At 34.8% G+C, this 17,305-nt stretch overlaps 1 protein-coding gene across 1 annotated transcript in view; it reads left to right on the forward strand.

The window, feature by feature from the left end:
* CNTN6 (contactin 6) overlaps window positions 1–17,305 on the forward strand; it is a 260,598-nt gene that overhangs the window by 93,474 nt on the left and 149,819 nt on the right. The window contains 1 exon segment of the mRNA XM_021069266.1: window positions 2,912–3,087. Within this exon segment, the coding sequence (XP_020924925.1) occupies window positions 2,912–3,087 (176 nt within the window).

The following is a 17,305-nucleotide window of genomic DNA, read 5'->3' on the forward strand; positions in this document are numbered from 1 at the left end:
AGAATGATTATGGTGATACTGTGAAAAATTCATTTGCTGCAGCTAAGCCAACAACTTTGAATTTGTGTTGAAAAACAATTACCGGGCTTAATTAGGAGCATGTAATGATGACAGCAGTTATTTCAGTGATTGATTCCAAAATTAAAGAGAGCTGGCAATCTAAGTATGGTATATCCTTTGCACTAAAAACGAAAGGGAACACAGAGGTTCAAAGACCATACCCTGTAAACAAATTGTGAAAGATAGTACACAGAGCTGGCAAGGAGAATTTTGAAGATTTGAATGAGGTCTAAAGTAAGAATAATCTTCTACATTTTCTTCTGATATTGAGAACATGAAGCCATACAAATTTCTCTAGGGAAAAAAAAAAAAAAAAAAAAAACCTTGGCAGATAGTTCAGACAAAAGAAATACACTACTTTGGGCTGCTGTCTTTCAACTTCTTTGATTAAAAAGAAGTTGAGGTGCATGAGAAGTGGCTAAATAATTTAAAAGTGACAGAGTTGGTTCAAGATCTCTGGATGATTTGTTATCTATTCAATCATTTCTCATCTTTAATCTGGTAAAAGATTACCTAAATTCGTATCTCTTTTCTACTGTCTGTGTCTTTTTTACTGTCTGGGGTAGACTCTATCCATGGGATGTTTCAGAATACTCCTAAAAAAAGTCAATAATATTTGGAATAGTAAAGCGTCATTTTTTTCTTAAAATTAGCTACCTCCAACAAAATAGTTTTTAATTTTTAATACGATCTTAACATAAAGGGAAGAATCATAGCAAAGTTGGCATAGACCCAAGATTGTTGGAAATATTAACTTGATAGGAAAGGTGGTCACCCAGATAGAGACCTGAAAATTTCATTGCAACAAACAATTAATAATCATGCATTTTACTATATGTGCTTTTCTCTTTGGTTAAAAAAAAAAAAAAAAAAAAAAAAAAAAAAAAAAAAACTTGCTTTTTTTGAATTTCATGTAAGTTTCTACCGCATGGTATACTTTGAACTAATATATCTGAATGAATGAAAAAATGAATGAATGCATATCTTGACATTTTTTGCTCTATTTTCATTCTCATCATGCCATATTCTGAAAATAAATGTTTATCTTTGTTTAATTATCTATACAAAGAAAATGCAATGGGCACAAGGCACAGGCAAATAATATACTCAGTTTATTTTTATTGTAATTGAATACATTGTCAGTCTACTATTTATGTCAGTCTCACATGAATTTAGTGATGGAGGCCAATACCTAGGAGCTGGATTATCACTAGGTATATTAGCGATTTTATCTTAAATGAAGAAAGCTCAAAATTACCCCTTGAAATAGAGGGTTCTCTGTAAGGTTTTCTCCCTTGTACATCTGTCTGAGAGTTCTGTCAGCCTTTATAAGGCAAAAACCTCAGTTACACTACATACTTCTCTCAAACTATGTAACATTAATTTCTTGAAAAGTCAGCATGATTATTGTGAATCCCTCTGTTTATATTATATGATAATATTGTTCATAGAACAAGAGAATATTGTGGCTAGAAAAGATCTTGGTAGCTATCTAGTGCAATCTCTTAAAGATGCGGAAACTAGACATTACTTGAGATTTAAAGGCTTGATGGGTTTTTGATGGGTCTTTTGAGCAATGAACTAATTCTGAATTTTCTACCCCCTGACTTCTATTTATATAAAACAAATAAATTTTTGTGTTTACTAATTCAAAAAAAATGTGATTTGAAAATTGGCTATATCCCATATCCAAGATATATCTACTTGCTTAGAATCTAAATGACTGAGTATCTTGATTCAATATTTTAAAATATCTATTTGCTTAAATGGTTTATATGAATACACACAGATTGTGCCCTAGGAATGCATCTCTTTAAATATATAATATTCTTGGGGTTTCTTGTGGTACAGTAGGTCAAGTATCCGGCTTTTTCACTGCAGTGGCTTATGTTGCTTTTGTGTACATGTTTGATCCCTGGCCTGGGAATTTGCACATGCAGCGGGCTCAGCCAAAAAAATAAAAATAAAATAAATTTAAAAATAAATAAAAATATGATATTCTTATTTCAAAATGTCTGACTATTTTGTTTATGGAAGTTAGGTAGTGCCTGCAATGTGGGGGAAGCAGGTCTGGTTAAAGACAATTACTAGGTATTCATTCATCTTAAAATGACCAAACAATTTCTAAAACATCTTACGTTTCTTCGTAAATAAATATAACAATAAGGCCCTTCTTATACTTAATTCACATACTAGAAGATTGTTTACTAACAGATAAAACAAGAAACAAGTTTCCAGCCTAAAATAAAAACTTTTCAAACTGCATTTGTTTTGTTAAAGTATAATTTTAGTATGGCATTTCTAAGTACTATTGAAATACTTTCAGTGTGATTAATTTTCCAAGCAAGAGATTAACAGAGACAATCATGTTCTAAAGTAGTCACGTTATTTTTGTTTTGTTATCAGCCTTAAACTGGCTGGCTTTCTTTGTGCCATTTCTAATACATTCTTCTTGGATTTCTATATCTAAATCATTTTTGGCATTCAATTTTGTAGTATCCGTTGTGGGTGTTTGGGTATGTTATGTGTTATTTGAAAAATTGCTAAAGGAATAGGATAGTCAGGGTTATTGACCGAATGCCCACTTTTTATTTCTCATGACAAGAGTTCGGTTGCCTCTTCACACATATTTGGGTGAATGTCTGTAATCTGTAAAGAGTAGATCTTTCATATAACCCAGCTGTTGATGTCACCAAGCTCATGAAGACAGTTATCTTCAGTGAAACTGGTAGGTGTGTCCACAATGAACCATTTTTTAAAAAGTCTCAGGAATAACAAGTGCATGTGGTTGGTCACCAACAGTGGTCTACTCTGTATATTAGAAATATAATTTAATTTTTTTTCCTTGAAGGTGGAAGCAAAATGGCACAGATATTGATTTTACCATGAGTTATCACTACAGGTTGGATGGAGGCAATTTGGCAATCAGTAGCCCCCGCACAGACCAAGATATTGGCACATACCAGTGCCTGGCCACCAACCCTCTAGGAACAATTTTAAGTCGGAAGGCGAAGCTCCAATTTGCATGTGAGTTCATGGGGAAATTCTATAATCTTTGTGTTTCTGAAAATATATTCTTAATATATTTACAATGGGGGAAAAAAAAGCCAGCATTGCCAATCATATAATTTTTGAGAGCAAATGTGAATTTATTGAAGCAAAAAGTTTTAACATTGTGCACACTTTGTGAAGCCAGACTCCTGGGGACAGGTGAAATCTGTTTCACAATAAGAAGGAAATATCAGTGTTATTTTTAATGAATTATATTTAGAAACATCTCTGAAAGTTCCAGATGCAAATATTAAGATAAAGATTATATATATTATTTTTCTTTTTTTTGTTTGTTTTGTATTGGGTATCAATGTGCAGAGCAGAGAAAGAAAAAGCTGAGGGCAGAGATATCTTCTGGGAGATGCAAGTATTCTTCCAGGAAAAGTGATCATGCATCCACAGTTTGATGTGGGTGGAAATATAGTGGTTGCCAAAGGCAGACTTTATATTAACTGTAACAATGTCCAGCTGCGTCACATAAATGTCATCCAAATAATTACCTTCGTGACATTTGGGGACATTAGCAGATGAACAATAGACACACTGCTTCTTATATCCTTTATATATAATGTTTCCAGGGATTGAAATGTTTCATATTGTATCCTCGGAAAGCCTTGTTTGAACGTAATTACATCTGTTGATGTGGATGAAGTGCAAGCCTTAAATTTCTCCCTTTCTACCTCCTCTCCCATTCAACCCCCACCCATATCTACCTCAGAGTATATATCAGGGGCTAAAGAGTAAGCAGCTGCTTTTCTGGGCCCTCATGAAAAAGGCCAGGCTTCTGCTACTTTAAAAAAGCAATTATTTTGAAATTTGAAAAATAAAACATATGTCCAAAGCCCACCTTGTAGAACTACTTTAGTCATCAGTAGATATATAAATTAATAATTGGATCTCTTTGTCATTGCAAGTCTTATGTTCCAAAGATATCTTGAGATATGTATGTGAATATATGTATATATATTCAGAAATAAATACACAAATACTTATACATGTATATATATGTGTATATATATGTATGTGGTCCTACATACATACATACACACATGTTTACATGCACATGAGCTTTGCTAATGTATCTGAATGTATTTAAATCTGCAGAAATCAAAGGATAATGCAACAGTTTATAGAGCTAAATGGAATATGAACAAAGACTGACGGCTATTTGAAACTTAGGGTTAAAATAATCAGCACACTTGACCTCTGCATTTCAGCTAAGATCATCACATGGAAAAAATAACAGGGAGCAAAATGCTGATGAGACACTTATTAACAGAAGTAAACAACTGCTCCACAGGCTTTGAATGATTCTGTCAAAACAATTATTTCTCCTACTTGGATAGGAGATGGGCCTAGAAATTACACGTGTATTGGCTCAGATTCCATAAGGATAAACTTCTGGCAAAGGAAAACCCATCCAGCATATTTATGTGGTATACCCTTGAGTTTCTCCATAGTGATGGATTCTATCCATTCTTGAAAATAACCACATACCTATGATGAAAGTTAATGCACTCTGCTTTACATGGCCATATATTTTCTCCTCTTTTTTGTTCTCCATTTTTAATCAAAAATGTAGGTTTTAATTTCCTACATTATTTTTCCCTTTTTTTTCTGTTTTAAAAATATGTAATTAGAAGTTTGCCTAGTTACAAACATCTTCTCTTTTCTAAAAAAAAAAAAAGGAAAGTTTAAAATTAAGAAGAAATTGTATGTTTTCGTTTGGATGAATGGGAAAAATCAATTCTTTCATCCTTGCTGACTTCCCTGTCTCTTCAAAAAAATTCCTTTTTGGGGTGGGGTGAAGGTGTATGACCCTTAATTCCTAAAAGCATTTCTATTTCTATTCATGCAGAAAGAAGAATGGCCTATATCCATTAACTGATCTTTCTCCTGCAGACTTAAAGGATCTTAGGTTACATGTCTGAAACTTGAAAAAAAAAAAAAACAAAATAAAACAAAAGAAAGAACCACATCATTCTGCCTTTTCTGTCCAGTACCTGTAGTGGTGCCATGCCCAAAACATTTTCTGTTGGGTCCATGGAGACATTTGGTTGAATATAATTATCTCTGCTGACTTGAATCATGTAAACATAACCATCACATTTTAATCAACTATAAAATATCTCCCTCCATTTCCTCTTTCCTCTAAGTAACCTTGCCATCTTATTTAATTCAGCTGTTCATTCCAAGTAGTACAGAACTTCTTTTAAAAAAGTGAACATACCACATCCAGATTTGCCACTGCTGTTACGCAATTCTGAGTGGTTTACTTTTTGTATGAATGAGTACAAAGATTTTAAAGGTGAATGATAAAGTGTTGATGATTTACAGCTCAGAAGACTACAAATTCTTTCTTCTAACTTCATTTAAGGAATATAGAATATTAATTTTCCAAAGTACATTTTTCTGAAATTTCAGCCAAAGAAATTATATTTGTATCTGCATGCAAATCTATGCATAATCTCAGACATAAGGTTACTCTTCCATGAGGAGAGGAAGGGAGAGAGAGATGCAGAGAAAGAAATAGAAAGAAAGAGAGAAAGAGATAGAAAGAAAAACATAGAACATAATAGAAGGGAAATAGCCAATCAACAACTTGTTTTTCTATGAAAATACCCTTAACATCACTAATAAGTATGGAAACATAAATCATAACCAGAAAATGCTGCATGAGGATAGCTATTGTGAAAACACACACACACACACACACACACAATAATAAGTGTTGGTAAGGATGTGGAAAAATTAGAATCCTTGCGTATTGCTGGTGGGAATGTGAAATAGTACAGCTACTGGAGAGAGAGAATGGCAGTTCCTTAAAAAATGAAACAAAGAATTACCACATGACCCAGCAATTCCACCTCTAGATATATGCCCCAAAGGATTGATAGTAGGGATCAAACAGCACTTTGTAAACCAATGTTAGCAGCATTATTTAGAATAGCTAAAAAAGAAAAAAAATGCCCATCAACAGATGAATGGATTAACAAAACATGGTATATACATACATTAGATTATTATTCAACTTTAAAAAGTTGTATTACAACATTACAATATGTATCAACCTTGAAAACATTTTGCTAAGTGAAATAAGCCACACACAAAAAGATACCTATTACACTACTCCACTTATATAACTAGGCTAGTCAAATTCCTAGAGACAGAAAGTAAAATGGTGGCTTCCATGGACCAGGTGGAAGGAAATATGGGTAGTTATTGTTTAACGGGTACAAAGTTTTAGTTTGAGTTGATTAAAAAGTTCTATAGATGGATGGTGGTGATAGTTACACAGCAATGAATGTACTTAATACTATTGAATTTTACACTTAAAAATGGCTTAAATACTAAATTTTATGTTATACATATTTTACAACATTTTAAAAAAAGGTAATATCAGAATTCAGTGGATTAAAATTAATCATTTCAAATGAATTTTCCCCCATCATAATTCTTTAAAAAAAAAAAAAAGAACTAAATCTAAGAGTTCTCATTGTGGCTCAGTGGTGATGAACCTGACTAGTCTCCATGAAGATAAGGGTTTAATCCCTGGTCTTGCTTAGTAGGTTAAGGAACCAGCCATGCCACAAGCTCTTGTTTAGGTCACAGATGCAGCTCGGATCCCACATTGCTGTGGCTGTTGGGTAGGCTGGCAGCTACAGCTCCAAATGAACCCCTATCCTGGGAACTTCCATAAGCCGCAGGTGTAGCCATTAACAACAACAACAACAAACTTTTCCTAAAGTATCTGTTCTGTTTCTTTGCACAAAATGGAGTTCAAATACAAGCCCCCAACCAAATGGAAAGTACCTAAAACACAAGAGCTGTATCTTCAACTTAATTCGAATTCTCTACCTTCATAAATACTGAACATTGTCTATTTTGTAATAAGGCTTTTGTACTTTTCTTAACATCATAACAATGGTGGTCAAATGCTAAGATTTTTGATACAAACAGATCTGAGTTCAAATTCTATCTCTATGAAACATCTAGGAGTGTGAAATTAGGCCACTCAACAATATTAAGGCTCTGTAATGAACTTTATACAATGAGAATTACAGCAATATCTATAGTGACAAGGAATAACCGAGATAATGAATATGAAGCCCCTGGTCCCTTACAAATATTCAGGAAATGTGCTTTGGCTGTGGTGTAGGCTGGCAGCTACAGCTCCGATTAGACCCCTAGCCTGGGAACCTCCATATGCCGCAGGAGCAGCCCTAGAAAAGACAAAAATAAATAAATAAACAAATATTCAGGAAATGGTAACTCTAATTCTTCTTTTTTATATTTTCATTTCCTCCCTCAATTTGGCCACATCCACATATTCAAACCACTACAGTTACTTATAGAAAATATCCTAATTTAAGTTTTAAAACTTTCTCCAAACCAGTTCCTTGTTCTTTTATTTTCAAGACTTTCAGGTGTTTGACATATATTCTTTCTTTTTTTCTTAAGGGCCTCAACCATGGCATAAGGAAGTTCCTGCAGAAGCACAGCTGTAACCTATGCTGCAGCTGTGGTAATACCAGATCCTTAACCCACCTGCACCTCCACAGTGATCCCAGCCACTACAGTCAGATACTTAACCCACTGCACCACGGCAGGAATTCCTATATTACCTTTCTTGAACAGTGAAACAACCATAGGAAGAGGAAGTTTTGCTGTTCCCATTTTATTATTATTATATTATTACTTTTTAGGGTCACACCTACGTCATATGGAAGTTCCCAGGCTAGGGGATGAATCAGAGCTACAGCTGCCAGCCTATGCCACAGCCACAGGAATGTCAGATGCAAGCCATGTCTGAAACCTACACCACAGCTCATAGCAACACCAGATCCTTAACCCATGGAACAGAGCCAGAGATCAAACCTGCATCTTCACGAATACTAGTGGGCTTCATTTCCAAGAAGCCACAATGGGAACTCCTGTTGTTCCCATTTTATAGTTTAGAAGCCTGAGGCTCACTGAAATTGGGACTTTTTTTTTTTTTTTTTTAAGTACATTATTAGAGAACCAGTTTTAATTTGAGTATAAAGTTCAGACTCCAAAACTCATGCCTTTTGTGTTAAGGTAGGAGTTTTCAGACATTGCCCACATGAATCACATGGGCCTTCTTTGTTTCTTCCATTTGCTATTGGCATAATAATTACTGAAATAGGGAGTTCCCGTCGTGGCGCAGTGGTTGACGAATCCGACTAGGAACCATGAGGTCGCGGGTTCGGTCCCTGCCCTTGCTCAGTGGGTTAAGGATCCGGCGTTGCCGTGAGCTGTGGTGTAGGTTGCAGACGCGGCTCGGATCCCGCGTTGCTGTGGCTCTGGCGTAGGCCGATGGCTACAGCTCCGATTGGACCCCTAGCCTGGGAACCTCCATATGCCGCGGGAGCGGCCCAAGAAATAGCAACAACAACAACAACAACAATAACAACAACAACAACAAAAAAGACAAAAAAAAATAATAATAATAATTACTGAAATAACAAGCCATATCTCTAGAACTATAACCTTCACAATAAGACTTGTGGTAGATGCTATTGATGCTGGGTCCAGATCCTCTGTAATGGGCAGGGGGCCCAGCTGTGAATACCCATAGCTGCCCCTTTCTTCAGTTCATGCCCTGGAGCTCCTCATTGAATCAGCGGAGCTAGACAACAGTGAGACCCCTTCTTGCTTAATTTATTCCCTGATCTATCCTGTTTTCTTTCCTCCTGAGAGTGTTTCCTCAATAAATATAAGCACTTGAATTTCTGCATCAGGCTCTATTTTTAAGGAACCCAAAGTAAAACGGACACTAAACATTTAATGTAAGATATTTGATCTTCTTATTGACAGACAAATATGAATTTCCACAGGTAAGAACAAAGCTCTATATCAAAATAAAATTGTGCCAACAACTCTGCTTCCTACCAGTTGGCAGTCAATTGTACAGTGCCATTTTGACCTTCAGAACAAATGAACTATGAACAGCCTTTCAGAGCCTAACCTGTCTGTGGGAGAGACTCTGGAGGTAAATATCTCTAGATAATTGATGGCTTTTGTTTGTAACTTTTATCCTGATGTTCAGCAATTCAAAAGCACCCTTGGAGTGTATTTTAGACTCAAGCTGTAAAAGTCTGCCTCATCCTGAATCACCCCACCATGAAACCATCCTGAAATGCAGCCCATTAAAACAAAACAAAACAAACAAACAAAAAAAAACTGTCCCTGTTATAAAATATCCTCTTAAATCAAATCTGCTTTTAACCACCTATGTCACCCAGACAAGACAGTCATCTCTGTGGACTTATTAAAGGTATATTTTTCAATTGTTTAACTGCAGAAGCTACCCTTAGTTCTTCCTCATAGGAATCTATCATTCCAAATTCTCAGGTAGATTCTATTTTAAACTCTTCTTCTCCAGCCCAATATCAACCCTAAAGCAAATTCAACAGCTGCCTAGTCACCAAAACCTCCTGTTATCATCCTGGCATTCTTATATGATAAAACCAGTTTGACTTTTTACAAGCTACACTTGTAGCTGCTTTGGATTTCTTTTATTTCTCAAGGACTTTGGTGGTAAAGGTTGAATGAAGACTTCTTCCTTTCATATGTATGTTAATGAATTACTCTCTACTTGTGTGAGAGAACACTGCATCTGTCATTGCTGTTTAAAATGTCATCCTTGAGAAAGTAAAGGTAGGCCTTTTCAAAGAAACTAATGATTTCACTGAGCTGGTTTTTTTTTTTTGAGATTTATAATACGCAAATTCTCCCAATAAATAGATAAACATTAGGGTAAAAGTTACTTATAAATAGGACTTTTTGGTCCTGCACTTTTATACTATTTAATCACAAATATTATTTCAAATAAGTTTGTTCCATTATGGCTAGAGAGCTTCCTAGCCTAGCTAGGCTGAAACCAGACTGGATTTGGTTTCAAATGACCATTCATTTATTCATTCACCAAGCAACCAGAAAAAAAACCTTATTTATATGCATCAAACACTGTTCTGAGGACAAAAATTAAATGATAGATAAGTAATAGCTACTCCCTGTGTTCACAGAGCAGACAGGTGAAACCTTGAGTGCAATAAAAAGAAAGAAGAAAGAAATTGCTAACACTTATACACTATATATTATAGAGCAGGCAGTGTTCCAAGATTTTTATGAAAATTAACTCCAGTGATCCTCACAATAACCCTATGACATTACTATAAATCCCATTTACAGATGAGCAGGTTGAAGCCATAGAAAAATTAACTAACCTCCCCCAAATTATATACTTAGTAAGTGGCAGAGTCAGAATTCAAACCCAAGAAATCTAAACAAAGATTTCACGTTCTTAGTGCCCACCACACCACCTCAAAAACAGGATTGGGTGATGTGAGAGAGGTAGACTTAAGCTATAAAGGAGACCAGAGAGGAAGTGTAAGTTTGCCTGACAAGTAAAGCTTTCTAAAGGCAATGAGGTTTGAACTGAGCCTTGGAATATTAGTTTGTGTTCCAGACAGAGAAAGTGGGTGAAGGAGAAAATTCAGATTAACATCAGATCGAGAGGAAATGCAAAGGTGTGAGAAAACCTCAAGTATTGGAGAAAATGTAAGGAGGCTAGTAAAAATCAAGCAAGGAATGTGAATGGTCATTTAGAAATTACTAGTTTTCTAGGATGAAAATGGAAAATAATTTGAAGCTAAGTATCCAAATTTTGGAGGCTTTGATTACTTCTGAGCTTAATCTACAAACAATGGAATGATTGGGTAATATTATGAGGTACCAAAGAAACATGCAAAAATCCATTATATCATGAAACTTTAGGCAGAGGCACCAGAGGTGAACTGCTTATGTTTAAAAAATATTCCCCACTCAATATGATGTGCACAGGTATAAATTCAGCTGTAAAATGGAAGGGCAAATGGAACCCCCTTTATACAGGTTTATTGTAAGGCCCAAGTAATTATTATTACATGTAGAACAGTGGGTAAGGGCACCTGCTATATGGTGTGAGATGTGTACTGAGAGCTCATAGAGGTTTGGCCAGGAAGCTATGTATGGGACTTTGATATTTATTGTAAGAAAAATGGAAATATTTTGAGTGTTGATTTTAAAGTAGTTTATAAAATATAGGTTGAGATGCCATATAATTTTCTCTTGAAAAAATCAGTCTGATACACATATTTAAGGGTTCTCCAAACCTCACTTCTCATAGTTGTAGGACGGGGTTAACAAATTCCTTTTTTTTTTTTTAAGTTTTATTGCAATATTGTTGACTTAACAAAGCTGTGTTAAATTCAGGCATACAACAAAGTAAATCAATTATATATATACATATATCCATTCCTTTTCAGATTCTTTTCCCATATAGGTTATTACACAGTATTGCTCTATGTCACAGGGTTGATTTTAGATGGCTCAAGGTTAAAATGCAATAATAATTCATTTTAAAGGGTATAAACATGAAGGCATTTATAATCACTATGATTTTTTTCTTTTAAGAGGAATGCCAAGGGTTTTATATATGTATTGCTGTTCATCTTTATTCTGTATCTGTAAGCTATTCCAAACCATGTTTTACAGGTGGAGAATTTCAAGAAATTCAAGAAGGGGCAACTATGCTACTTGCCCAAGGTTACCAACCTACAAAAAACCTAGAATTTCTCACATCATCTCAAAATAATTTTTAAATATATGTATTTATTTTTAAATAGAGGAAGTAAAACCAAATCCACATGAATCCAAAAACCATAGTCAGGGCGCAACAGAAAAGGTCTCCAGGTAAAAGTAATAGTATATAGATCTTTGACACTTTAGAGAAGCATTTCTATATGTTTGTGTCTTTGAAGGTGATATGTAATTTTTTTGTTTCTTGCCCAGGGTCTGTATACACAGGAAAAAAAACCCTCATATTTATAAATAAATGTTAAAAGCTTCCTGACTGTTGATGAGTTCAGAATGGCTTTAAATTTGATATATAAGAAATATAAAAACAGTAATATATGATCCTGATGATATGGTGATAAAGTACAGCCGTATATGAAAAATAAATTAAGACCCAGGAGAAGGAGTTTTAAAAATAACACTTAAAAATGCATTTGGAAATTGTAAAGGCTCTGATAATTGTGAAGTGTGTGTTAAGTGGGTAATGCATATCTAATTATAAATGAAAATGCTAGAAGGCTTTTAACCTTTTTTTACATCAGAAAAGTAACAAAAGTGGATAAAGAAATATTTTTCTTTAGTTTCTTCAAGAAAGTTAATAAATTAGTATTGGTTTATCATGGTCGTTTTTGAAATGGCGCTACAGAATGTGGCAATGGATTTAAAACTCTGGATGTATCTTAAAGTAATAACCATCAATTGAATATCATAAAAAGGAGAAAACCTTGTCTTTGCTTTTAAACATAATTCAAGCCCTAAACAAATGGACTCAGAACAGTTGCATGGTTGAATTACAGCATGCCAATACCATATTTATTTTTAAAAATCAACAGGGGAGTAGATTATCCAATGTTTTAGCCTCATTTTTTTTTTCATCATCACTGCTGGACATCTATTTATGTATCTTATCAGAAATGATACTTTTTCAAAATGCAGGCCTTCTCTCATCCCCCGCCTCTATTCATATTCAGCAGGACTGAATATTTTTGGTCCATTTGAATAAAATTGAACATTCAAACTGCACAGGCTAAGATTTGGGGTGAAAGAAGAAAATGTTAGAAAGTAAGGTATTCATCCTATCAAAACTGAGAATTTCTGATTTGTAAAATGGAAAAGAAAACCCCAAACTGAAATGTTTATGACTCTCTTATTTGACAAATGAGTCTGAGGAAGTTATAAAGATATTAACATAATATTAACCCATAAAGATTTTGCTTTTGGGATAATTTGGTCGTGAATTACAGCAAAATTCCTATATGCACTAAAGAATACAATGAAATATTTTCTGAGATTAATTATTAATATGTTACTGGAAGAGCAATTTAGAAACAAGTGCTTAAAAAGTAAATTCACATGATAAAGAGGTTTTGGTGGCAACCTCTGGAAATGTTCATCATGTTCCAAGGCATTAATTTATGCACAATATTTTCCAAGAAGTGAAACATACAGAAAATTACAAAACATAAATATATCCGTGACGTATTATTAAACCAGGTCCAGAAACAGTAAGTTGGCAATACCACAGAAAGCCCTCCCTTGGGGATACTCTTTCAGTTACTACTTCCTCACTCCTCTATTTTGACTTGTAAAAAAGGCTATATATAGCCTTTTTGATTTTCATAGAAATAAAAACATGAAATATATATTTTTCTTTGAGTTTGGCTTTGTAGCCAACAATATTTATAAGAGCCATCTATGCTGTTGTGGGTAGTCATTGATCATTCATTCTCATTGCAATGTAATATTTTATTGTATAAGTATACTACAATTTATGAATGACTTCTGCTCTTAATGGAAATGTAAATTGTTTCTAGAGGCAACAGTGAATAATTCTCAATGAATATTCAAGAATCTATCTTTGGTACATTTGTGTATACATTTCTCTGTGGTATATAACATAGCATAGAATTACAAGACATTCGGATATGCATATTTAGAACTTTAAAAGACAGTGTCAACTGTTGCCTATAGTGATTTTATTAATTTAATCCTCTTGCCAGTGATTTTTTTTTTTTTTTCTTTTTTGCTATTTCTTTGGGCCGCTTCTGCGGCATATGGAGGTTCCCAGGCTAGGGGTCGAATCGGAGCTGTAGACGCCGGCCTACGCCAGAGCCACAGCACCGCGTGATCCGAGCCGCGTCTGCAACCTACATCACAGCTCAGGGCAACGCCGGATCCTTAACCCACTGAGCAAGGGCAGGGACCGAATCCGCAACCTCATGGTTCCTAGTCGGATTTGTTAACCACTGCACCACCACGGGAACTCCGCCAGTGATTTTTTTTTTGATGACACTTCCTAATGTCAGGATTTTAAAAATTTTAGCATTTGAGGAGGATATATAAAGACATCTCATTTGGGCTTCATTTATATTTCCTCATAACTAATGAACTAGAGCACCTATTATACATATATTTGCCACATGCAAATCCTCCTTTAATAAAACATTTACATCATTTTTCTATTGAGCTTTCTTTCTCTTGGTGATTGATTCTAGATATGAGCCTTATTGCTTTTGTGTAGGGAAATAGCTTTGCCTACTTTATGGCTGGCCTTTTCACTCTTAATCATGTCTTTTGATAAACAGAAATTTTCAAATTTAATATAGTAAAATGATGCTTTTTGTAGAAAGTTTAAGAAATAGTTTCCTGTCCTGATTAAATGAAGATATTTTCTATCAACCTCTATAATTTAGAGTTTTGTCCTTTATATTTAAAATTGCAATACAACTGGAAGTTATTTATTTATCTATTGGCATAGTGTAAGGTAGGTTAAATGTATACATACATATATTTATTTTTTCCCTATAGGGATCTAATGCAGTTGCTTCACTGTTCTACAATGCCATCTCTGAAGATCATCAAGTAGGCACATCTGCTATTGGAACTTCTTTTAGGCTCTCTCGTTTCCCTTCCATTGGTATATCTGCCTATCCTTGTGCAAATGCCACACTTTATTAACTATAGCATCTTACAGTAAATCTTGATACCTGTGAGTTATTAAAATACATGCTATGGATTAAAAATGAGGCTCACATTGTAAGCTAATCTCAAGGAGAATAAAATCCCAAATAGAATAAAAAGGAAATAAACAATCACATCATAAAGTTCTATCCAGTTACTAAACTTGAGCTTTCTAGTGACTAAGGCAAAAAAAGCCTTTCCCTCCAGCAGATAAAAACATGCCGATGGTTCCTGTAAGCCTAACCACTCTGACTCTAGAACCCGAGGGAAGGTTCTCTTGTGAATCCGCAAGAGCAAGTGAGTCAGTTAGTGGATGACACTCCCTTCGCAAATCTACTCACTTACAACACTGGCTATCTTATGGTGGCTTCTAATATCATATCTCAGAAATAATAGCTTGAGTTCATTAGGTCTTCCATAAGCCTCTTCATAACATTAGTTAAGAGGCATCCCAAACCATGGGCCTAGTTGACTATTACCATAAGCAACATCATTATCTCTATTTGCAAATATCACTAACCACTGGCAATAACTATTGCCACACCACCAATAGGTCAACTGCACAGGCAATAGAAATGAGTTGCTAAATTTTTCGGACCTCAGGTGAATCTGATGCTTACTTTGTTCTTCTATTATGTGGCTTTTCTTGGTGGAAGGCTAACAAAGCATAACTCACTGCAGAGGTCCTGCCTATCTGAGAAAACTAGGTTAGAATATTTTTCTTGAACATTTCTTTGTGTGCTTCCATGAGCCTGTATCTCTCCATATACATCCAAGATGGATGTTTTGGGAAGAAAATTGTTCTTGTTTCTAAACCAGTGTTGTTACATTTATGTTACCCACTTCCCTATTCCTGTAGAAGTGAGGGATGCTTTAGACATATGTTCCTAAAAGGAAGCACAAACCTTCTCAATAGTTCTTTGTAGCTAAAGAGGATGATCTAACCTAATCCTTCAAACAATCATGTAACATAGAAACTACTAATATGATTCTAGTGAAGGTGAGATTTCTGCCAGAAATTCTGATGTTTTAACTCGCTTCCCTGATCATTCAAGTAGTGCTTGTCAAATGTTAATATTAATACAAATCACTTGAGGGTCTTATTAAATGTAAATTCTGATTCAAGGGGAGCCTAATAGTTTAAGTTTCTAGCACACTTCCAGGTGACACATATGTTGCTGGCTTCAATAACAGATTGAATAGGAAATACAGTGTAAAAATTAGACTTCTTTTAGTGCCTAAAAATAATCCAGTAGGAACATAAAGGGTCAGCCTAAGGTGATTCAAGAAAGTAGCTCAGTTATTTGTCTGCATAAATACAGGGGAAAAGTGAATGTTAATCTAAATTTCCAAACTCTAGAATAGCCATAACATATTTATTTATACACTCCAGATATTGCATATTTATTGAGCACCTACTATGTGCCAAATACAGGTAGAAGCAGTAAGAAAAGTAAGCTCTATTTTCTGTATTTGTGTGTTTGCCCAAAGATAACTATAGACTTATTTATAAAACAAAACAAAAACAAAAACAATATACCAATGCCAGTGGAATAAAGAATGAAAAAAATGTGTGTGTGAGCATAGCAAAACAACAGGTTTTTGAACTGTGGTCCCCTGTCAGAAATTTTCACTCATGACATCATTAGAAAACACAAATGAAGAGGTGTCTAGATCTACCACGGTGTGATTTAACAAGTCAATGGCAGGATGCCCCCCCACCCTTTGAGAATCCTGCAGTTGAGAAAACTACTTTCACAAACATTTAATGAATTGTTTTGCATAAGTCAATTCTATTTTATGAACAAAGATTACATAACCCTCATTTAATTCTTCCAGAAATCCCATCCATAAGAACTACTAGAGTTTATCTTACTAAGGTTCAATCCCTTGAGCACAAAGGATTTATTTTAATTATTTCATCAATTTTAAGCAAAAGTAATCAATGTAAACAACTGTGCTAGGGGACTATGCCCCCTGCCAACTGCCTATCAGCTTTCTGGAAGGCTGTTTTTGTTTTTGTTCTGTTCTCAGTATTCATTTAGAAAATAATCCTAGTGTTTTCAATTAAAAAGGTATGAAATTTGGGTGAATCAAACATCAAGTTTATGACATTTCTTTTGGGCAAGTCTAGAAGATTGAGATTAATATAAATATTAATACTAATAAAGGCTAATATGTATCCAGTAAGACAAGCACTGGGAAAAGCAGATCCTGGGCTTGCTTAAATTCCCACAGCACATGTGTGGCAGAGCCAGGATTCTAAACTTGGCTCTGACTGACAATAAAAGTCAGGCTTTGAATACAACATAGGCCTTTCAAAACATCCCCAATGGCAAGTGTCTTAAAGAAGCATCTCATTCCTGCCTATGGTCCGAGTAATCTCATCTCCACCCTCCACTTCTCTTTCTATAAAGAAGAAACTATCAGTTTATGATGATCTGGATAAAACTGTCCCTTCAACTCTACATTCTCACAGCAGAAGTGGTAAGGGTGTTATGGCAAGACCCTCCACAAATGTACCCCCAGACATCTATCTTTGCCCCTGTAGTTGCCTGGACATCGCCAAACCTGATTTAACTTTATATAACCG

This window comes from Sus scrofa, chromosome 13, assembly GCF_000003025.6.
Source record: "Sus scrofa isolate TJ Tabasco breed Duroc chromosome 13, Sscrofa11.1, whole genome shotgun sequence".
Classification (NCBI taxonomy): Eukaryota; Metazoa; Chordata; class Mammalia; order Artiodactyla; family Suidae; genus Sus; species Sus scrofa.